The following is a 23,998-nucleotide window of genomic DNA, read 5'->3' as shown; positions in this document are numbered from 1 at the left end:
TCCATTGTGTATGTGTGCAACTGCTTGTTCCTTTCTAAGTAGAGTACTTTGCATTTGTCCTTATTGAATTTCATCCTATTTACTTCAGAGCATTTCTCCAGTTAGTCCAGATCATTTTGAATTTTAATCCTGTCCTCCAAGCACGTGCAACCCCTCCCAGCTTGGTATCGTCCGCAAACTTTATAAGTGTACTCTCTATGCCATGATCTAAATCACTGATGAAGATATTGAACAGAACTCGACCCAGAACTGATCCCTGCGGGACCCCACTCGTTATGCCCTTCCAGCATGACTGTGAACCACTGATAACTATTCGCTGGGAACGTTTTCCAACCAGTTTTGCACCCACGTTACAGTAGCTCCATCTAGGTTGCATTTCCCTAGTTTGTTTATGAGAAGGTCATGCGAGACAATATCAAAACATAAGAACAGCCATCTAGCCCATCTTCCAACAGTGGCCAATACCAGGTTCCCCAGAGGGAATGAACGGAACAGGCAATCATCAAGTGATCCATCCCCTGTCGCCCATTCCCAGCTTCTGACAAACAGAGGCTCGGGACACCATCCCTGCCCAGCCTGGCTAATAGCCATTGATGGACCTATCCTCCATGAACTTATCTAGTTCTTTTTTGAAACCTGTTATAATCCTGGCCTTCACAATATCCTCTGGCAACGAGTTCCACAGGTTGACTGTGGATTGTGTGAAAAAATACTTCCTTTTGTTTGTTTTAAACCTGCTGCCTGTTAATTTCGTTAGGTGACCCCTAGTTCTTGTGTTATGAGAAGCAGTATATAACGCTTCCTTATCTACTTTCTCCACACCAGTCATGATTGTATAGACCTCTATCATATCCCCCCTTAGTTGTCAATTTTCCAAGCTGAAAAGTCCCAGTCTTATTAATCTCTCCTCATATGGCAGCCGTTCCTTGCCCTTCATCATTTTTGTTGCCCTTTTCTGAACATTTTCCAATTCCAATATATCTTTTTTGAGATGGGGCAACCACATCTGCACACAGTATTCCAGATGTGGGCCTACCATGGATTTATATAGAGGCAATATGATATTTTCTGTCTTATTATCTCTCCCTTATTATCCCTTTCTTAATGATTCCCAACAGTCTGTTCGCTTTTTTGACTCCCGCTGCACATTGAGTGGGTGTTTTCAGAGAACTATCCACAATGACTCCAAGATTTCTCTCTTGAGTGGTAACAGCTAATTTAGACCCCATCATTTTATATGTAGAGTTGGGATTATGTTTTCCAATGTGCATTACTTTGCATTTATCAACATTGAATTTCTTCTGTCATTTGGTTGCCCAGTCACCCAGTTTTGTGAGATCCTTTTGTAGCTCTTTGCAGTCTGCCTGGGACTTAACTGTCTTGAGTAGTTTTGTAGTTTGCAAATTTTGCCATCTCACTGTTTACCCCTTTTCCCAGATCATTTATGAATATGTTGAACAGGACTGGGACCAGTACAGACCCCTGGGGGACACCACTATTTACCTCTCTCCATTCTGAAAACTGACCCATTTATTCCTACCCTTTTTTCCTATCTTTTAACCAGTTACCAATCTGTGAGAGGACCTTGCCTCTTATCCCATGACTGCTTACTTTGCGTAAGAGCCTTTGGTGAGGGACCTTGTCAAAGGCTTTCTGAAAATCTAAATACACTATATCCACTGGATCCCTCTTGTCCACATGCTTGTTGACCCCCTCAAAGAATTCTAGTAGACTGGTGAGGCATGATTTCCCTTTAGAAAAAACATGTTGACTCTTCCCCAACAAATTCTGTTCATCTACGTGTCTGACAATTTTGTTCTTTACTATAGTCTCAACCAGTTTGCCTGGTACTGAAGTCAGGCTTACCGGCCTGTAATTGCTGCGGTCACGTCTGGAGCCTTTTTAAAAAATTGATGTCACATTAGCTATCCTCCAGTCATTTGGTCCAGAAGCTGATTTAAAAGTGATCGTTTACAGGCGACAGTTAATAGTCCTGGAATTTCACATTTGAGTTCCTTCAGTACACTGGGGTGAATCCCATCTGGTCCTGGTGACTTATTATTGTTGAGTTTATCAATTTGTTCCAGAACCTCCTCTGATGACACCTCAATCTGGGACAGTTCCTCAGAAGTGTCACCTAAAGAGAATGGCTCAGGTTTGGGAATCTCCCTCACATCCTCAGCCATGAAGACCGATGCAAATAATTCATTTAGTTTCTCCGCAATAGCCTTATCGTCCTTGAGTGCTCCTTTAGCATCTCGATTGGCCAGTGGCCCCACTGGTGGTTTAGCAGGCTTCCTGCTTCTGATGTACTTTAAAAAATTTTTGCTATTAATTTTGAGTGTTTGGCTAGCTGTTCTTCAAATTCTTTTTTGGCTTTCCTAATTATATTTTTACACCTCATTTGCCAGAGTTTATGTTTCTTTCTATTTTCCTCTCTAGGATTTCCTCTCTAGGATTCCACTTTTTAAAGGATGCCTTTTTTGCCTCTCACTGCTTCTCTTACTTTGTTGTTTAGCCACAGTGGCTCTTTTTTGGTTCTCTTACTATGATTTTTAATTTGGGGTATACATTTAAATTGAGCCTCTATTACGGTGTCTTTAAAAGGTTTCCATGCAGCTTGCAGGGATTTCACTTGTGGCACTGTACCTTTTAAATTCTGTTTCACTAACCTCATTTTTGTGTACTTCCCCTTTCTGAAATTAAAAGCTACAGTTTTGGGCCGCTGTGGTGTTTTCCCCACCACAGGGATGTTAAATTTAATTATATTATGGCCACTATTACCAAGAGGTCCAGCTCTATTCACCTCTTGGACCAGCTCCTGTGCTCCACTTAGGACTAAATCAAGAATTGCCTCTTCTCTTGTGGGTTTCAGGACTAGCCACTCCAAGAAGCAGTCGTTTAAGGTGTCAAGACACTTTATCTCTGCATCTGGCCCTGAGGTGACATGTACCCAGTCAATATGGGGATAATTGAAATCCCCCATTATTACTGATTTTTTTCATGTTAATAGCCTCTGTAATCTCTCTGAGCATTTCAGTCACTCTCACCATCCTGGTCAGGTGGTCAGTAATAGATCCCTACTGCTATATTCTTATTAGTCAAACATGGAATTACTATCCACAAAGATTCTGTGGTACACTTTGGTTCATTTAAGATTTTTACTTCATTTGATTCTACGCTTTCTTTCACATATAATGCCACTCCCACCCACACGACCTGTTCTGTCCTTCCGATATATTTTGTACTTTGATGTTACTGTGTCCCATTGACTATGCTCATTCCACCAAGTTTCTGTGATGCCTGTTATATCAATATCCTCATTTAATATGAGGCTCTCTAGTTCGGCCATCTTATTATTTAGACTTCTAGCATTGGCATATAAGCACTTTAAAAACTTGTCACTTTTTAACTGTCTGCCATTACATGATGTAATTAAATGGGACTCTTTTTCATTTGACTGTTTCTCATCAGATCCTACCTGTATTTTATCATCTTCCATCCTCTCCTCCTTACTAGGACATAGAGAGTCTCCATTAGTAGATCCTTCCCTAAGGGATGTCTCTGTCTGAACCATGTGTTCCTCCACACCTGTTGGCTTTCCCCCAGCTCTTGGTCTAAAAACTGTTCAAGGACCTTTTAAATTTTAAGTGCCATTTAAAAGCCTTACTAAAGTCAAAATATACCCAATCCACAAGGCTTGTCAAAGAAGGCTATCAGGTTGGTTTGACATGATTTGTCATTTTGTCATGTTGGTTTAACTGGGTGTTTATCCTTTTAACAAATTTGTGTCCGTCCCCACCCCCACCATCTTTTCACTGCTGTCTCTGTCTGAGCAGGCACAGGAAACGTTAATCTGCTAACGAATGTGTTTCAGGGGGTGTGACGCTGTATGGAATCTGGGGGATACTTTAGGTTATTGTGACTACCAGGATTATAAAATTGCAATGAGTTATGCCAGATATGCCATGTGAGGCATCTGCAAAAATATCATGATTTGTTTATATGTTTGTATCACCTTTTGTATTATGTGTTACAGATAGGTCTGTATTTCAGACTTGTTGTATGCTTCTGGGTGTCACCCCCAGACAATTGGCCCATTGAGAGAAGGCAGGTACATCTTGGGACTCAGCAAGGCCTGCAGGGACAGGCCTATGGACAGAACTCTGAGGCTTTCAAGCCATGTGCTGGGCAGCTTGTGTTTGGAACAAAGGCCACATGGCAAAAGACTATAAAAGGCAACTGCAGCTCCTCCAGCTTGTCTTCAGTCCTGCTTCTTACCTCTGGAGGGTACGATCCAAACCTAGACTGACCTGGCAATGTGGCTGGCCCTTTGGGGTCAGAAGAACATTTTGTATATGTGAGCAGAGTTTAAAATAACTTCTCAGTGTACTGGACCTAGATGTTGATTGGGAGCCAGAGACAGAGGGCAATAAGGGGACTGTGTGATTCCTTTTTTGCTTCGTGATAACCAGTGTGGGGGATCAGAAGCGCAGTTTGTGACTGGTTGGGAGGTTTGACTTCAGTGTTACCCACCTGTCTTGCAAGTATCTGCTCTCCCTTTTGCAGCCAGCCCTGACCTTGGCATCTCCAGTGAGGGCTGCTCCCAGGCACCTCCAGTCTCAGGGGGTTCCCCTGTACTGAAGTGAGTTAGCTAATGTCCGTGAACATGCCCAGAACTGTATAAGAAGGTGAAAGAATTGTTAATGCTTAGAAATATTTTTTCACACAACTCTCTGGATCCCATGAGCCGTTCTGGCTCGTCACTGCTCTCCTTGCCTTGCTGCTCATACAGGTTATGCAGGCTAGGTGCCGGGCAGCGGGTAGTTCTTTCAAGTGCCTTCCCCTTTAAATGGGCCTGGCCCTGTTCCACCCCACCCCGCTCCTGGGGCTGTGTCCACATGCTGCAGCAGGCTGGACATGGCACTGCCTGCCGACAGCTGGGGAAGTGCTTCCCCTCGGGGCTTCTCCTGTTCTCAGGGCAGAGAGGGGCTGGTGGCTCGGAGTGGGTGTGCTCCTGAGGGGCCTGGGGAGTGTTTGGAGGGGGCGTTACCACAGGTGCTGGAACTACGGGTGCAGGGGGGGGGCTGCCGCACCCCCTCGCTTGAAGTGGTTTCCATCATGTCCAGGGTTTGCAGCTTGGTTCAATGGCCCTGAGCACCCCCACTGTGCAAATTGTTCCAGCACCCCAGGGTGTTATGACAGGGGGAGTTTGTCTTCATCCTGCCTCAGTCTCATCCAGCCTCTCCTCCTCGGCTTCAGGCAAACAATTGGTGTGAGGATGGGGAGGGGTTAGGCCGGAAGGGGAGGTGTCCTGAAGAAGAGCTCTGGCTTGAGAGGTGAGCTACCATATGAAACCACTTGCACCTGCTTGCTCTAGTTAATGTTCTAGGTGTAATGGGCGTGTTAATGACTTGTCTGAGAGATATTTAGTAGGGAGTGTGTTTCCCCATCAAAATCACAGAGGGAGCAAAGTTAATAAGGCTCAGGGGCATGGACCAGAAATGGTGAGCCGTACTTATTTATAGGACTCCCGTACTCTACCCCAGGCCCAGAATCGACTCAGCCATTTGTTTGTCTTCAGGTGCCAGTGACATTTGAAGACGTTGCTGTCAGGTTCTCAGCAGAGGAGTGGGAGATCCTGGAGGGATGGCAGAAGGAGCTTCATAAAGAAGTGATGGAGGAGAATTACCAGTTGCTGATCTCGCTAGGTAAGGAGCAGCATGTTTTATGTCTGCATGGAGGGCTGTGGGCCATTACCTGGCATTGCAGTTACAAATGTGTGTCTTTCCGGCTCTGCCGACATTAAACCAAGTGCAGGAACTGTATTTAAACTTCTCTCCAGCTACACTGGTTTTCAGTGGTCTGCATAGGTAGGGCCAAACTGTCCCTGTCTACACTCATAGATTCATGGATTCCAAGCCCAGAAGGGAACACTGATCTCTTGTCAGGCCACAGGACTTCCCCCAAAATAAGCCCTGTAGCAGATCTTTTAGAAAAACCTCTTGATTTGAAAATTGCCAGTAATGGAGAATCCACCCCGACTCTTGGTAAATTGTTCCAGTAGTTAATTACTCTCCCTGTCAAAAATTTACACCTTATTTCCAGTCTGAATTTGCCCAGTCTTCAGCTTCCAGCTATTGCATTGTGTTAGACCTTTCTCTGCTAGATTGAAGAGCCCATTATCAAATATTGGTTCCCCATGTAGGTACCTATAGGTTGTAATCAAGTCACCCCTTAACCTTCTCTTTGTTAAGTTAAGTAGATTGAGCTCATCGTGTCTGTCACTCTAAGCCCAGTTTTCTAATCCTTTCATCATTCTCAGGCTCCTCTGTGACCCCTCTCCAGTTTATCAATAGTCTCCTTGAATTGTGGGCACCAGAACTGGACACAGGATTCCAGCCCCGATCGCACCAGGGCCAAATAGAGATGGTAAAATAACCTCTCTGCTCCTACTTGAGATTCCTTTGTTTCTGCATCACAGATCTCATTCCCTCTTTCAGCCACAGCGTCCCATCAGATGCTCCTGTTCGGCGGATTATCCACCACGACCCCCACCTCTTTTTCAGAGTCGCTGCTTCCCGGGACTTAAGTATGGCCTACATTCTCTGATCCTAGAAGAATACATTTACATCTCACCATATTAAACAGCACATTGTTAGCCTGTGCCCAGTTTACCAAACCATTCAGATCTCTCTGAATCAGTGACCTGTCTTCATTATTTACGGCTCCCCCGATGTGTGTGCCGTCTGCAGACCTTATCAGTGACGATTTTGCATTTTCTTCCAGGTCTTTGATAAAAATGTTAAATAGTGTAGGGCCTACAACTGCTTCCTGCGGGACCCCACTGCAAACAGACTTGCTCAGTGATGATTCCCCATTTACAGTTACATTTTGAGACCTATCAGTTAGCCAGTTTTTAATTAATTTAACACCTGCCATGCTAATTTTATATCATTCTAGGTTTTTAATAAAAATGTTGTGTGGTACCATGTCGAACACCTTACAGAAATCTCAGTATATAACATTCATACTATTACCTGTATCAGCCAAACTTGTAATCTCATCAAAAAAAGATACCAAGTTAGTTTAATAGGATCTGTTTTCCATGAACCCATTGACTTGCTTTAATTACATTACCCTCTTTTAGTTCATTTTTAATCAAGTCCCATATCAGGTGCTTCGTCATCTTGCCAGGGATCCATGACAGGCTGACAGGCCTATAATTACCCAGGTCATTCTGTTTACCATTTTTAAAAACTGGCACAACATTAGCTTTCTTCCAGTTTTCTGGAACTTCCCCAGTGCTCCACCTCTTGTTGAAAATCACCATTAGTAGCCATTGAGTCCCTCAGCCAGCTCTTTTAAAACTCTTGGATGCAAGTTCTCTGGACCTGCTGATTTTAAAATGTCTAACTTTAGTAGCTTCTGATTAACATTCTCCACAGACACTAGTAGAATGGAAAGAGTGTTATCATCACCATATGATGAGACGGCATCATCTGTTTTTCCCCAGATACAAAACAGAAATATTTACTGAACACTTCTGCCTTTTTGGCATTATTGTTGATAATTCTGCCATTTCCATCTAGTAATGGATTGTTTTAGTTCCTAATATATTTCATAAACTTCTTATTGTCCTTAACTCTGCTTTCAATAGATTTCTCCTTGTGTTCTTTTGCTTCCCTTATAAACTTTCTAAAGTTCCTAACTTCTGTTTTATATTCATTACTATCAACTTCCCATTTCTTCTATTTGTTACATATTATTTTTTTATTTTTATAGCTGCCTTTGCTTCCCCTCTAAATTAGATTTGGTTTTTAACCAGCACAACCTTCTTCCTCGGTTGTGGGATTGAGGCTTTTGGGGCGTCTAGTAAGGTATTCTTAAACGATTCCCAAGCATCATTCACCACAACACTAGCCGTGTTTAACCACCTTAGTTACAGGAGTGTTCGTTCTTGCTTGTGTGGGAGATACAGGCTCTATCTGTGATACAAGAAGGCCCCCCACCGCTGCAGTAAAGGAGCACCTCACGTTCTTTAACTCGTTAACTTTCGCAGCACCCCTGTGTTATTATTTCCATTGTACAGATGAGGCTCAAGGCTACACCGCAGCTCAGGGCTTGTGTCCCAGCTCGAATAGACAGACGCCGCTGGCTCGGCTCGAACTAGCAGTGCGGCCATGGCCGGGTATGTGCCCAGGCTGTCAGGCAGAGCAGCTAGCCAAAGCCACCACCCAGGCTGCTGCAGCCACGGGGCTATTTTTAGCATACTAGCCCAGCTGGTGTGCGTACATCGCGCTGAGGGGGGAGTTACCCCTCCCAGCTGCTGTGTAGACGTGCCCGGAGCGACGAAGTGACTTGTCTGGGTCACACGTAAGCATGTCAAAGGAATCTGTATTAACCCTTGTGGCTACCCCCTGGTTCTCTAACGCATTCCTCCCCGGTTTCTTTTCTGCCCATTCCCGGGCAGGAATGAGCTATGTTATAACATACTTTGGCCATAGCTGGGGTGGGGTTTGGTTCTATAGGGTAGGGCAGTGGCTCTCAACCTTTCCAGACGACTGTACTCCTTGCAGGAGTCTGATTTGTCTGGCGTACCCCGCATTTCACCTCACTTAAAAACCACTTGCTCACAAAATCAGACATAAAAATACAGAAGTGTCACAGCCATGCTCTTACGGAAACGTTGCTGACGTTCTCATTGTCACCATACGATTATCAAATAAATCCATTGCAATATAAACAGCGTACTGACATTTCAGTGTCTAGCATCCAGAGCAATATAAACCAGTCACTGTCTGCAGGAAATTTCAGTTTGACCTGACTTTGCTGGTGCTTTTTCTGTAGCCTGTTGTAAAACTAGACAAATCTCTAGCTGAGCTGATGCACCCCCGGAAGACCGCCACGTACCCCCAGGGGTACGCGTCCCCCTGGTTGAGAACCACTGGTATAGACGGAACCGCTGGACACTTTTCTTTAGAAGTCTGATTCCGGCACGGTTTTGCCTCGTTCACACTGGCTGAGCGAAACGCACAGAGCTGGAACTATGTTTCAGCTGCAGCTGGTGTAAGACCTGATGGGTGTGGCTGAGAGTTACACACATGTACACACACACACACACACACACACTACACGAGCATTCATCTCCAAATCCTCCCCTGGCACTAGCATCCCTTCGTTTCCACCGGTGGTAGCCGCAAGGGAGCACTAATGTAAACTGGACACTGATGCTTTGACCGCTGTGTTATCTGACCCTGTCTAGACAGCACCGTGGTGAATACTCTGGCAGCTGGTCTGCACCTCGCTCCCGCTGGTGGAGCTGCACAGGTGGTACCAGGGGTGGGGAACGTGAAGAAAAATGCCAGTGTCCACAAGGCCTCGCCACGCAAACCACAGGCAGCTTCCATTGGCAGTGGCTCATGGGAAGGTTGGGGACGACTCTCCTCCCGCTCACATGGTGGGAACCCTTGGAAGCCAGAATGAGAGGAGAATCCAGTTCCTTCATTTCCTCTCTGATCCATGTGGAGGTCCCTCCTCTGTCCTGAGCTGGGCTGGCGTTTCAAAGCAAAGCTCAGCCCAAACCTATTGCGAAACAAACCCATGAGTTGCCTCAGGTTTGCTGAAGACACTAACGAACGTTACACCAAACCAAGCCTGTACTGTGACCCTGTAACTAAATCCCGAACCGGGAAGTTGTGGTGCGCTCACGAGTTTCACGGGGAACCCCTCTGGCTCTGACTTCCATTGGGAGGTTTTAATTTCAGCTAAGGCAAATGAGCCATTGAGCAAATACAAAGTCTCTGACTGCGGGAAAGAGCCGTCTCACCCCACTTCCCGCCACCCTCTGCACCGAACCATCTCCATCTCTGGGGGGGCTGTCTCTTCCCTGGCCGGGGGGATTCTGACATTTGAAGTGGCAGGATGTAGAACATAGATAAGTCAGAGTGAAACTGGAAAGGATCCAGAGGCGAGCAACAAAGACGATCAGAGGGAGGGAACACAAGCCATATGGGCAAAGGCTGAAGGGACTGGGTATCTTTAGTTTGGAAAAGAGGAGATTAAGGGGGGACATGATAGTGGTCTTCAGATACTTGAAACTCTACCATAAAAAAGATGGAGAAAAGTTGTTCTCTCTGGCCACAGAGGGCAGGACAAGAGGCCATGGGGTCAACCTACAGCAGAGCAGACAGATGAAATCTCAGGAAGAACTGCCTCAGTGTAAGAACGGTAGGACAAAGGAACAGACACCTGGGGAGGTTGTGGAAGCTCCTTCCCTGGAGGTTTTCAAGAGGAGGCTGGAGAGCCGTCCCTCTGGGATGGTTTAGACACAACAAATCCTGCATCTTGGCAGGGGTTAGACGGGATGAGCCTCGTGGTTCCTTCGAATCCTGTGGTTCTGTGATCCTATGAAACATGTCCCCACCCCGGGCAGCAGTACACACCGAGGTTTGCACCATCTCCTGCCCCTGCTTTGCACCATCCTGCCTGGCGTGCAGGTCGCCCTGTTTGTCAGCTCCCACCCAGGTCATGTGTTAACGGCCCTGTCCGGGGCTCAGCTGAGCTGTAGCCAGGTTCCCGGACAGCGCCCAGACCGGGCTGGATTCTGGCCCGAGCTGAATGACTCTGCTGGCCGTGGTGGACAGACAAGAACTGGGGAGACTAGGCGGAAGTCGCTATGAGTTCCATGGATGGCCGGCGAGGTGCAAAGAAGCATTGGCCCCGTCCTACTCAGCAGCTTCATTGTTTCTCTGCCCCCGGGACAGCCCCGGTCCCCAGCTGGGGTGGCTTTGAGCTCCTGGGTGGCTCCTGGCCCTGCTCGGACTGGCTACTGGTCGCCCGGCCTCTGGCTGGCCTGGGGTAGCTCGCCAGAGCGAGAGTCATTGTGCTGAGTCTTGTTTTCCCTGACCAGGTCAGCCAGTTCCCACGCTGGCTCTTCTGGCCCTGACTGCGGAGCGGGAGGCTGCTGGCAGCCAGATCCGCAGCATCTCCGGAGAGCGAGAGCTCGCCAGCAAAGGCGGCAGCTCAGAGGGTGAGTGAGCCCTTCAGTAACCAACGCTAAGCCACTGCCCGCCATGCCAGCCCTGGCAGTGGGTAGACTGCAGATGCCTCTGGCTGGCTGGTGTGTCAAGGGATCTACTGCACACCCGTCGCTGGGCTGGCTGAGACCTGACAGCAGGCCCAGCCCCCCAGAAGATATCGTCTAGACCCAGGGTGTCTGTCTTCTCCTCTCTCCCACCTTCCTGGGGCCCCTTTCCACTGTCCACAGAGGGAGCCCCATGGGGTCCAATAGAGCTACTAGGAACTGACTCTGCCCCCACCTGCCACTTTGGCCCCTATGCACCTCTCTGGCGGTGCCTAGGGGCCGGTGATACAGCCCAAGGGGTCAGGGGAGAATTCCCCCGGTGCAGGCAACCTGGCCCTTTGCAAGCCCCAGCATAGATGGCAGATTGGGGGAGGGAGAAGCTCATGGTGTTAGGGGGAGTCTGATCCATGCCACAGCCCAAGACAGCTGCTGACTTACACTGGGAGCTGTCAGCCCAGAATCTGCAAGCACAGCCCCCTCCTCCGGGGACAGAACAGGACCCTCCGTGGTCAGCTTTCTCCTACCACCACTGAGTAAAGATGGTCTCCTGGTGCGAATCCCACACCAGCAGCCAACAGACCTCCCTGCGGTGAAGTGATGGGAGGCTGCTGGTTCTGCAGCCTGAGGCATTTCATAAGGGTAATAGGAACCATGTGGATGGAGACCACCCCCAAACAGATAAAATTGTGCCCATGGTGACATCCACTATTCCATGCACCCACATCTTTCTAGGTGAAGAACTGGCCTTTCCAGGGGATGACCCAGATGTGGGTGGATTCTGGGACTCAGGGCAAACAGAAGAGGACGGGTGCCCCACAGGAGATGAGGAAGGTAAGAGATTCCCTGCCCGAGGTGGAAAAGAAGGAAAGAAAGAACTGCTCTTTCCTCAAGTCAGGTGCTGATCACACTGGGCTTCTGGTAAGTTTTTCTCCGTGTCTCAAGCAGGAGAGCGTCAGGGCAGCCTGCATCTTAGCGCACTGATGAAGCTGGTGAAGGAAATCCCAGAATTTCTCTTTGGGAATTCAAAGGCCACTGTGGAGCCAGCTGAGGCTGCCGATAGTGAAGCTGAGATGGGCTCTGAGAGGGCGTTTGCCGATGGTAAGTGGGTACCGTACACTGGGGATAGCACAACCGCAGGAAGAAAGTCCGTGGTTCTGTTTTATTTATGAACCCTGAGCTTGGTTTTAAGGTGCAAGTTGAAAGCAGAGAACGTAGTGGCTTTGTGTATACCTACCTGAGATCCTTTTGTGCACCAGGGATGGCAGGGGGGAAAGCAGGAAATTGCATGAGGGAAAACTGGACTAAAGGATGGTAAAGACTGGCCTCGCTGGCAGAGCAGAGGAGGCATCCGTGGGTCAGTAACATAGAGGAGTTGATAGGTACAGATCTTCTGAGCCTGAGGCCAGAGCCTTTTGCCCACAAGACCATCCATCCTCTCGATTAGTGGTTCACAGATGCCCATCCAATGACAGTGGAGAGGTTTCTCTTTAACACTAGGTCTAAATATCCACTGTCAAAGATCCAGGTGGTTTTATAGGGTTAAAATGAACCCGCCCCTCAGCAACAGGCCCTGAGCTGATGCTGGCTTTGTCTGTCTAGTTAAACCAGAAATAACTCCAGAGAATCCACCTGCCCTTGGCCTGGAGAACTGTTTGGTGGAAGTATCTGCCAATAGACCCAGTCATGCCGACACACCGAGCAGCTGCGAGTCCACCAGCAGCACAGAAGGGGCTCAGCTTGGGAGGCTGTATGCAGAAGGTGAGTCACAGAGGAGTCAGACTATGCTAGTGACATGGCAGGCACCAAAACTGCCTTGGCAGGCCGACACGTCCCAGAATAGTGCAGTAGGAGTGTGACACAGCTGTCCCGGGTGTGTGAGGGGATGCGGAAGGGTCGGGGCGGGGGGGTCTTAGAATGATACGGATTTGGGATGGACACGATCTGCTGGGTCCCATCTAGCTCATCCGTTGGGAACAAATCTGAATGAAATTAAATGGCTAGAGCGACAAGGCTTCTCCCCCTTCCTTTGCGACTTGACTCCACAATCTGATAGATCTCATGGGTTCCTGAGATCCAGCCTAAACTTTCCTTTCCTCCGTTCAATTTGGTGACCTGTCCTCACACCCCTTTGGGTCATGCTGAGCATCTCCCATTCCTGCTGGTTCATACCTTCCCATCCCCTGGTGTCACGCCCCCGGTGTCTCTTCCTCATGGCTTAGCCAAACTTGACATCCTGAGGCTGTGTCTTTCCCCCTAAATCACCCCTTCCTCAGCTCACCTGGGTTTCCTTTCCAATTCGTCCATGCCCTTCAGGCCCTGGGGCGCCAGATCTGAATGCCTCATTCCACAGGCACTTTTGTAGAGATGACCTGCTCCGGGGTGTGATGGATCTGTATGTGCAGCCCAGCCTTGCTGGCAGGAGTGCGAAGAGAGAAAAGAGAAGTGCTGGGGGTCAGTGTAAGTTCCTGTAGATTTGACAGGGCTCAGAGACCAACTGCACCACGCTGCCATGGCTCCACGTCTCCCGCTGATCTGTTTCTTTTCTGACTATTAACACAGAAGTTTCTCCAGAGAACAGCCCCCTCCAAGGTCTGCTGAACTGCCTGAAGGAAATTCCCATCAACAGACCCCGTCACCCCAACATGCAGAACCCCAGCGCACAAGGAGACGTGGAACACAAGAGAGTGGGGGTGGAGATGAAAAGCTTATGTGCTACGGGTGAGTTAAAATGTCTTAATACCTTAATGCACAAAGAAACACTATCTTGCTAGGCAGAGCGGAGAGATCAAATACTCTGCTTCTGGCTGTGTGTGGTATAATCAGAGAATGAGCTAGGAGCTGATTGACTGACACTAGTTTTACACTGATGTAACTTCAGTGGAGTGACTCCTGATTTACACAGTGTAACTTAATAGCACAGGCCCCCAGGGTACAAAACTACACAGCCCGAATTTGGGGCCCAGTTAAGCCCAGAGTATTTGGGTGCCAGCTGAATAAGAGCGATTCGTTATTTGCGTGTCTGTGTGTCCATCCTACAGGGGTGTCACTGCATTGGTCAGTATTCTTGCTACGCAGAGGAGAGGTACATGCATGAACCAAAATCCGTGTTGCCGTGTTAACCTTCATATGGCCATGCTCCATCCTTCCTACGCTGCGTCCCCTTCTTCGCACTGGTAACTGGAGAGATGTCTCAGAAGGGGAAGAAGCGCTGAGGCCATGTTATTTGTGTGATTGTGGATCTTCCCTCCCTTGGTTTCAGGCATTCTAAAATCAAAATGAACCTAGTTTCTGGGTGGACGCTTGGCATTTGAAAGAAGCGTGTGGCCTGTCTACGGTCAAGCCGCTGATCCAGTCAGCTGTGTTGACTGTGTTCAGGAGAGAAGGAGCCGAGCCATTCGGCTGCAGGACTTGGACTGAAATTGAGTTTGTTTCTGTAGTTAAAACAGAAGTCACGACAGAGAGTTCCCCCATCCAGGGGCTGACGGGCTGCCCTGTAAAGAGGCCCAGTTATCCAAGCACCCCAACCAGCAGGTCGTCTACCAGCAGCGCACAAGGGGGTGTGGAAGACAGGAGGCTGGAGCTGGGGCTTTGGAGATGTTCTTATGAAGGTATGGTTCAGTCAGGCATAGGATAGGGCCTGACATGTCTCCTGGTAGAGTCCATGGAAAGACACCTGTTGACCTCAGTGTCAGTGGATTGGCCCCTTCTCCTCAGAAGGAGGATGTGGTTTGCAAATGTATACGGTTATAGGATTCGTGTAGGGTGGAGTTTTGGCAGCAGGGTGGTGTGCTGTTAGCCGAACACTCTAGGACTCTGGGATGGATTTGACCTAAAACCTCAGTATGTTCTCAGGACCTGGTCACTCCATTGCTGGGGCTTGCGAGCTGACAGAGGGGTCTGAAATTCTGAGAGATTTGGAGAGAAACCGGAGGGACGTCTGGGGATCAGAGGACAGGACTGCATAACCCCATATGAACACCATTGATTGTTAAACCAAATGAAATAGATCCAGAGAAGCCCTTATTTCCTCCCCGATCAGGACCAACTCAGCCAGGGCACACTGGCACAAAAGAGAGGAAACACAGTGACCAGTCAGGCTGTCTGGGGAGAATCTCCGTAAAGGCCCCTAGAAATATAAACTCTTGGGTTCTCAGGGTTAAATTCCATAAACCACTGATCAGCCCAGAGTCCCGTTTCCTACAACCCTGGGGGTACCGTACTAACCCCTCCCACCCGTATGTTATCTACAAATGTGCACCAGCTCCTGTTTGCTGGCTCTGAGCCCCCACCTCTGCCTTCTGCTCTGGCTGATCAGGGCTTCGCCGGCGATCCGCTGGTTGTTCCCAGTATTGACCCTCTGCATCCTAGATCAGCGGTTCTCAATCGGGGGCTGCGGCCCCCTGTGGGTCCGCGAGCCCTTTCAGGGGGGCCACACGGCCCCGTGGCTGAAACCCAAGCTCGGTGCTGAAGCTGGGAGCAGCGCGGGGCTGAAGCCACACCCGCCCCCCCCCCCGACGCCGTGGCCTCTGAGTGAGTCAGTGGGTGAAGGTGGCACTCCCTCTCTGGCCCCCAAAGTGCGGAGCTGGCTCGAACCCTACCAGACTTTGACCCCCACCCCAAATAGAAGCAAAACTGTGCCTATGCCTAAGGGTCCCCCCTCCGGCCCGGAGCCCTGAGTTCCCCCTCGCACCTCCTGCTGGGCTCTGGAGTTGAGGGGGCCTCCGCAAGAGAAAGGTTGAGACCCCCCCTGCCCTAGATCTGGGCAGGAGGCTCTCCCAGCGATGGGGGACCAGCCCCACCCACTCTCCCGGGGGTGGCACTCAGAGGCTGGTGTTTAAAGGGCTCAGGTCAGGTGATTCAGAGTCAGGTGGAACCTTCTTCCTGCAGGGCGAGGGGTTGAGTTAATCGTGTGTTTATTTTATTATTCACGCCGCGGCGACGGCAGAGAATAGCCCCCTCCAAGGCCTGCTGAACTGTCTGAAGGAAATAATTGTTCACAAGCCCCATCATCCCCACCCCTCGCCCTGCCAATCGGCCAAGGGCCGCACGCGAGGAGACCCAAGGCAGAGGAGGCTGGAGAGCGAGGATGGGAGCTCGTCTGTAGAAGGTGAGTGTGTGTAAAATTATAGCTCCCCTTTTGGAATCGGGAACAGTTCTTTGCAGCCGGTGCTTGGCTGCCCCTCGCGTGATGCTCGCTGTACAGGCGGGGCAGTTGGCGAGAGACGCAGGAGCGGGGTGACTGGCCCTCAGAGTGTGTCTAGCTGTGGTGCCTGGTGCCTGGTTCCCATGTTGTCTTGCACATATTTGTAGGGGAGCTGGCTCGAAAAATCCAGTGCCCACATCCGGGGAGCAATAATGCTGAGCGCTTGCACAGAGAAGCAATCGCATGGGCAGGTCTTGGCGGGCTTTGTGGGGGTGGGAAGGGTCATTATCTCTCTCCCAGGTGAGGTAAGTGCGGGGACGTGTCTTGCTCAAGTGAATTAGTGACAGAGGTGGGGGTAAAAGCCCGGGGCCCCCTGCCCAGTTTGTTCTCAGTCTGCCAGAGTACAGCTGCCCCTCTCAGCTGGCTTTAGGAGGTTTGTGGATGGACTGAACCAGCCCCACAAGTGCTGACCCAGACTTTGCTGTTCTGCATACAGTGGAAACAGAAGTAACCGCGGAGGATCCACAGGACCCCGGCTTGGAGAGCTGCCCATCAGCCAGGCCTGTGAGCAAAGCCAGCCCTCCTCCCGGGCTGTCCAGCCGCTCCCCCACTAGCAGGGCAGAAGGAGAGGCCAGCGGTAGGATCCTGTTTGGCGAAGGTGAGCCATCGAAGTCACACCCTATCCCGTGTACGTGCCTTGTGTGAGATGGCACCGAAGGGGGCGCGGGCCATATGCCGCTCTGCCCCTGCCTGCCTTCCCTCCCACTGTCGAGACTCTGCCATGATGACCGGATGGTGGATGGCTCAGTGATCCTGGGGTCTGTCTCGCCTGTCCGCCATCCATCACTTCCAGCGGCCTGCCCCCGTCCAGGCCTCCTGGTCGTCGTATTTATACCCAGAAAGTAGAGCCAGTCCGTCCCTCAGGCCACACTGCTGATGACTGATGTAAGGAATCCCCGGCCACATAGACAAGTACGGGGTCAGCCCCTGCTCCAGGGGCCTGTCTGAGGGGAAATGCTTTAACAAGGTGCGGTACCAAGGTATCGGCCCCGAAGGGGGACGAGGCAGAGAGTCACATGGCTGCTGTCTGCGGAGGTCGGAGGCGTGGGGCAGCGAGTCTCTATCGTGCCCCATAGCGAAGGGAGCCGCTGGGAAGAAGCTGCCCAGAGGCTGAAGTTCTGACTTGCTCACAGGAGCTGTTAAAACGGACGGAGCTGTGGGGAGCTCCCCTGCCCAGGGCCTGCTGAGCTGCTGGAGAGATGTGGCCGGCCCCTGTCGTCCCGCCCGGCCCCGGCCAGCCTGCAGCTCCCCCACCAGCAGTGCCCACCGGGGGGCAGAGCAGAGGGGGCTGGCCCCGGGGCCCTGGCACGGTCCTTGGGAAGGTGGGGGGGGTTCGCTCCCACACTGCGGGGGAGACGTTCGCAGCAAACCTGAGGCCCCGCGGGTTTAAGAGGCAACAACCCGCCGCTCACCCCCGGGCTAGTCGTTGCTGAAAAGGCTTGCGGAGTGTCAGGAGCTGATCGCTCCTCGAGCGGGTCTCCAGGGCCGGGGAACGGGCTTAGGCTGCGGTGGGGACGAGGTGCGCAGCGAGGGAGCGGAGGAACAGCCAGCGAGCGGGAAGGCCTGGTTCCCTGCTGAGAACCCAGCCAGACCTTGGCAGACTAGGCGGCCGCCAGGGCACGTCATGGGGAGCAGTTGCCACACCGCAGTCACGCTCTGGCACAGACCTCGGCGTTCCCCGTGCAAGGGGGTTTGCACTGATATAATTGCACCAGTGTCACTGGGCAGCGCCGGTGTAAAACAGGGCTTGCACCAGTGCATCTGAAATGAGGGTAAGCCACAGAGGCGCACACCCCAGTACACACTGGTTGAAAGCGTCTATCGCAGTTTAGCTCTGCCAGTGGGAATGAACCCCGTCTGTAACAGCTCTGCGTGTATTCCCAGCAAGCGCCCACAGCACTGGCCTGTGTACCAGAGCCTTGGCTAGTCACTCCGGCTGGCTGCTAGCCTCAGAAGCCAAATTCTCTCCCCAGAACAGGCTCATAAAGCAAAGGACTCTCAAAGTGCATCTCAGGTCGAGACCAGGAGGCTGGTGGGGCCTGCACAGCCCCCTGTGACTCTGCCCGTTTGGGGGATCTCCCTGCGGGAGCCCGGGGGGCTGGTCAGTGAGTGGTACGGCGGGGTGACTGTGCTGGGGGCAGACACCACCTGTCCTGCACCTGCAGGCCGTGCCCTCTCCATTGTCCGTTAAAGCAGAGGTGGCCCTGGAGGACTCCCCGCTGCGCGGCCTGGAGAACTGCCTGAAGGACATCGCCGTGACCAGCCCCCGTTGCTCCCAGCCACCCGCTAGCCGCTCCTCCAGCCGCGGCACACAGAGAGCCCCGGGGGAGAGGCCTGGGCGAGAAGCTGGGAGCCTGTCTGCCGAAGGTGAGAGCCGTAGTGCGTAGCGGGGGCGCCCCCGCTGGATACACCTCGGAGACAAACGTGCTGTGGCTGGGCAGGAAGGGTCAGCTCCTCCCGGAAATCAGACAGTGGGCAGGGGAGGGGGTTCAGGTCCCTAAAATCTCTATGATTTGGGGACCAGTGGTGCCAGACGCATTGCGTACACAGGGGCCTTGCTCCATGCATTGGTCCGCCTGCTCTGCAGAGGAGGGACTATACTAGGGAACATGCAGAAATCAGCGGGTCTTTACCAGGACCAACCTGCTTCCATCCCCAGCCCTTTCTGTGCCGCCCATCCCACGGGGGTGCAAGGGGCAGAGAGGAGGGGTCTCGGAGTGCAGTTGATTGCTGTTCATGTCCATTTCGAGTTGAATTAGCCGCTGGCCCAATCCCCAGGGTCTGATCGGAGGGCGTCTAGTTCTGGGAGCTGGGGAACGGGCTGGTGGGTTTATCATGCGCGGAAGGGCCGGGACGCCTCTTCCAGCCACAGCCACTGGGCTGTTATTCTGGGCATCGTTCCTATCGTTAAAACAGAAGCAGCGACAGAGGATTCCCCCCTGCGTGGCCTGCTGAGTTGTGTGACAGACACAGCCGCACCCTCCCCCCAGCATCCCAGCCCGCCGACCTGCAGGGCCTCAGCCAGCAGCACCGAGCGGGAGACGGAGCCGAGGGGAACGGAGGACGGGCTCTGGAACTCGTCCCCAGGAGGTAGGACAGTGCTCCAACCAGCGGTCCCAATTGAAGTCCCTGGGAATCTGCCACAGACTATATGGGACCAGGACTGGACCCTAGAAAGGGGTGGGATGAGTCAGAGTCCACTGTTGCTATCTGTGGCTCAGGAGCGAGTCGGTCCTTTGGCTGCTGACCCTGAGCTGGAGCGTGTGTCTCCATGTTTCTCAAGCAGAGGTGACGCCAGGGACCAGCCCCCTCCATGACCTGGCGAACTGCCTGCAGGAAACACCTGTCCGTACATCCTGGGCTTCCCGAGTGCTGGCCCGCAACGCCGGAGCAGATGTGTCACCAAAGAGACCTGCCACGGGGATGGTGCAGAGCTGGTGCGGAGAGGGTGAGCCCAAGAATACACAAGCTATCACACCGTGGGTCCTGTCGACAGCTGCCCGGCTCACTGGAGGGTCCCAGCTGCCCACCTGCAAACCCCTGTCACTGAGCGGTCTCTGCCTTACCCATCTCCGACCTTAGCACGGCACTTAAACAGCCTCTTCGGTCACTCTTACGTTACGATTCCATTTCTAAATGGTTCCAAAGGGTTCATAAATGATGAATGGACGTGACAAGCAGGAGACAGGTGCCGATGGGCACATCACCAGCAGAGGCTACAGATGGTTATAAGCAGGCGTGGTAGAATTCAGGGGGTTTTATATTTTTGACAGATAATATTGATATTGATTTTAAGCATTTTTTTCCTATTTTTAGCCATTTAAATGTTTCACAGTTGCGCAAAACTATGAGCTGGGTGGGGGTGTCTGTCACTAGGGAGGTCAGACAATAACTACTTACTGACAATAGACCGTGAGCTTCAAAAATGTAAAGCTTTAGAGCCATTAAAAGACAATCTGTCAACACTGTGTGTCAAAATATACCCATTAACTATCCTTACATTAAATTTTACGTCCGCAAGCTGTATTTTCCCTACTTTGGCCATAGAATTGTGGGACTGGAAGGGACCTCGAGAGGTCATCTAGTCCAGTCCCCAGCCCTCATGGCAGGACGAAGTATATATACATTTTGATGACTATTGATGGAAATATTTTTTGTCGGTCTGTGTGTGTACGGTGAAATGCACGTTTTTGACAAAAATCTAACCCTTCCAAGCTCAGTTATAAGCCATAGTCAGAAGCAATTTGTTGGGCTCTGTAACAATTAATTAACATGTGTGTCAATCGTTTATTAGCCCTTTTATAAGCTATTTATACAGGGAACCGTACTGTAGAGTTTGACCTCCTTTTCTCTCCTTGGTCTTGCTGCGATCAGCACTCTGTTCCTTCCGTGCGGCTGTGAGGTTTGTTTTACCTCCTCGTCTCTCCTGTCTTTGCCTGAGTGTCTTGCACAGCTTTCAGGTCTCTCTGGTGTCTGTGCGATCAGGTCGCTCCTCCTTTCCCTTCTCCATTCCTTTGCTACAGCTCCAGAGGGGTCTGGTTCCTCTTCTTTCAGCCACCTGGTTCCCCCCGGCTCTGTGCATGCCCTCTCTGATTCGCTTGGCTATGCCAGCATTGTTGCATTCCTTGGCTCTGGTTTCTCTAAGGCTTTGAGTTGGTTTGGGGTCCTGGAGAGGAAGGATGGCATGGTGGGTAAGGCACTGGGGTGGAACACAGGAGAGCTGGGTTCTGTTCCTGGCACAGGCTGTCTGTGTCCTGGGTCAAGTCACTTTGGGTCTCGTTTACACTGGTGCACATCAAGAGTATGTGGGCCAGACCCTTGGCACTGTTGAGGTCCCTTTCCATCCCAGAGAATTGGTAACAAGCTTCATGTGTTCAGGAAAGGAGTGAATGAGACACTGTGGGGACCATTAGATCATCTAGCCCGACCTCCTGTATAACACGGGCTGTTAATGTTATCCCTGCGCTCAGCCCACTCTGCACCGCCCCGACAGCTAGTCCCTACCTTCGGAAGGGCGTACGTTTCTCTTCGAAAGCAGGAAGTGGGACAAGTGTCTGCCCAGGCCGAGAGCCGGTCTAAGGCCCAGTGGGTTTTACAGAGCTCAGCGATATGTAGCTCCAGCTGATATTGGCTTTGGATCTTTTCTTTAAACAGACATCAGCACGGAGACCTCGCCACTCCAAGGTCTGGAGAACTGCCTGAGGGACATCCCGGTAAATAAACACCACTACCCCCACATGCCAGCCAACATCGCCTTGACCAGCCCCACGCAGAGGGACATGGGACAGAGGAGGCCAGGGGCCAGGAACAGGAGATCACTTGGAGAAGGTCAGATGAAGTGTTTACACCATAACCCAGTGTCACCACCATAAGGATCAGGTGGCAGGGAGGGTCAGCCGGGGCCACAATAACACCCCATGGCAATCCTATTCCAGTGCTAACCATACTCCTGTGCAGTGATAGCCTGGCTCACTTCCATCTCCATTCCACGCACTGAGCAGAAGTCACCCCTCGGCAGGGTCCCAGCACACGGCCTGGGCGCCACTTCAACCCTGTGGGCTCCGGGGTGAATTCCACCAGACCTGCGGCCCCTGAGCTGCTGCTAACTTTCACTGTGCATCACACAGGTAGAAATAACAGGGGGAAGAGTTTGCGTTCCTGGCGTGCAGATTCTGATCTCGCGTACGTCTGTTTTGGCTTCTGGCTTCTCCCTGTGCCAAAGAGAGCAGAATCAGACCTGGGCTCTGAGTGGCGTGTGGTTCTGGGGTGCACGCTTTGCCTTATGCAGGGGTGGGGATGATGTGTAACCTGTTATAAACACAACGGGGGTGCGTGTGTGGTTTTTTAACCCATAAAAACAAACACAATGTGGGCTGGAAGCCAGGGGTGTCTAGAGAGGATTCTCCCCTCTATGGATTGGGGAAGCTTTTCCAAGAACTAGCTGCAGGTAAACCCGCTTCTGCCAGCTTGCTGCTCTTCCTGCAGCAATAGAAGTGAATCCAGACAGATTTGATCTCCTCACAACAAAGGCTCCTATTCATCCCTGGTGTAACTCTGACTTGAGTGGAGTTCCTCCAGGGATGAACCCAGCTGACTATCTCAAAGTCCCTGTGAAACACCTAGAATTCAGAGCCAGAGACATTCAGAGCCTCTGCCTCGACAATCGCAGTATGAGAGGGGAGGTGAATCGCACTGGACGCAGGCTCATTCAGAGATGGAGGGAACCCATCCCAGAGCTGCAGGCCATGCACTGACGCAGGCTTGGTGTTGTTTAAACAGACGTCAGTACAGAGAATTCACCGCTGCGAGGCCTGGAGAACTGCCTGAAGGACATTCCTGTACCTAGCCGTAGTCAATCCAGTACCCCAGTCAGCCACTCCTCTATGAGCAGCTCACTGGATCCACGTGGCAGACTGGAGACAGCAGGGTGGCCAGTGAAAACAGAAGGTAAATAGAAAGTTCACAGTGTCCCTGGTTCAGCTTTGCAGAACTCACCATGGCATGGATCTGAAGGTAACATCTGTCTGTGTCGCTTTTCGGTCTGTTTTACTAGCCCTGGAATTCCATGGAAGCATTTCCCTTTTTAGGGCAGGATTTTCAGACGGGGAAGCAGCTCCTTATGGGATAGTCCCAGACCCACTGGAAGTGGAGCTTAGCCCGACTTTGGGGGGAATTGATACGTTATGGGCATATCGACAGCGCTGTGTGTCAGCCACCAGTGAATACCTAATACCCTTGAATGAGTCTGTTCCTAAATTCCCTGTCAGCCAGGCGGCTGCCTATTTAGTGCCGCCCAGGTGCTCAAGGAGGGTTTAGACCCCTCTGATCTCTCCTCTGGAGCAGGGTTTGGACCCCTCTGATCTCTCCTTCTCTGGAATACTTTTTGCTTTTCTCCCAGATTTTACGATCTGCTCTTCTTGCCTCTTGCTGCCTTCGGTTTAGTTCTTAGGACCCCGCAGGCCAGATACTTAGCTGGCTCACATCAGCAGACTCCTGTGGCTTTGTGCTGATTTACAGGAGCTGGGGATCTGGCCCTCGGCACGCGTGCAACACGTGGTTCCTTTCACACTTTTCTGGCAGCTTTTCCACAGATTTGCACAGTGCTGATTCCCACTCCCTGATGTCCCCCAGACCCTGAGGTACAGTGAGACGTGGCTCGCTGGGAAGCCCATCACCGCGGCTCCTTGCCGTGGCCCCGGCTGTGCTGGGGTCTCCTTTTGGGGCTCCCTACGGTCACACACTGCACTCCCGCTGGAGGGCCTGAAAGGCTTGGCTTTTCAGCGTGCCTGGCAGGGGCTGGGAGCTGGGAGCAGAGCCAGTTGGCTTCACAAGTGTCCAAGGCGGATGGGAGCAGGGCTGTAACTCCCAGCCTCCTGCTGACAGAGATGGCGTACCTCTCGTTAAAGCAGGGGCCGTCTCAGAGGTCACGCCACCGCTCCAGGGCCTGGAGAACTGTCTGAAGGACATACCCGTGACCAGGCCCAGATGCTCCAGTGAAACTAGTTACTTCGGCCCCAGCAAAGCCCTGGGAGAGGTGGAGCAGAGGAGACCGGTGCTGAGGCCCTGGAGAGCATGCGCGGCAGGTGAGACAAGGAGCTGAGAAAGGACTGAAATGGGTGGGACTGCGTGTGACTCCTCAGTGGGCTTCTGGGAAAGAACGGGACGGAGAAGAGCGAGAAGCAGGGATTAAGATTTGATCCTTTTAAATT

General features: G+C 51.5%; 1 protein-coding gene across 1 annotated transcript in view; it reads left to right on the top strand.

The window, feature by feature from the left end:
- Positions 1-23,998, top strand: part of LOC140905754 (uncharacterized) — a 47,184-nt gene that overhangs the window by 7,695 nt on the left and 15,491 nt on the right. Inside the window, exons 2-16 of the mRNA XM_073329169.1 lie at positions 5,585-5,711; positions 10,913-11,032; positions 11,819-11,917; positions 12,032-12,184; positions 12,686-12,844; positions 13,646-13,804; positions 14,524-14,694; positions 16,032-16,193; positions 16,726-16,887; positions 18,486-18,656; positions 19,206-19,379; positions 19,573-19,737; positions 21,444-21,617; positions 22,569-22,736; positions 23,696-23,872. Coding sequence (XP_073185270.1) covers positions 5,585-5,711; positions 10,913-11,032; positions 11,819-11,917; positions 12,032-12,184; positions 12,686-12,844; positions 13,646-13,804; positions 14,524-14,694; positions 16,032-16,193; positions 16,726-16,887; positions 18,486-18,656; positions 19,206-19,379; positions 19,573-19,737; positions 21,444-21,617; positions 22,569-22,736; positions 23,696-23,872 — 2,341 coding nt within the window. The remainder of the gene's footprint in view (positions 1-5,584; positions 5,712-10,912; positions 11,033-11,818; positions 11,918-12,031; positions 12,185-12,685; positions 12,845-13,645; positions 13,805-14,523; positions 14,695-16,031; positions 16,194-16,725; positions 16,888-18,485; positions 18,657-19,205; positions 19,380-19,572; positions 19,738-21,443; positions 21,618-22,568; positions 22,737-23,695; positions 23,873-23,998) is intronic.

Source organism: Lepidochelys kempii, chromosome 2, assembly GCF_965140265.1.
Source record: "Lepidochelys kempii isolate rLepKem1 chromosome 2, rLepKem1.hap2, whole genome shotgun sequence".
NCBI lineage: Eukaryota > Metazoa > Chordata > Testudines > Cheloniidae > Lepidochelys > Lepidochelys kempii.
The sequence above is the reverse complement of the archived record's forward strand: the minus strand, read 5'-3'. Positions and strand labels throughout refer to the sequence as shown.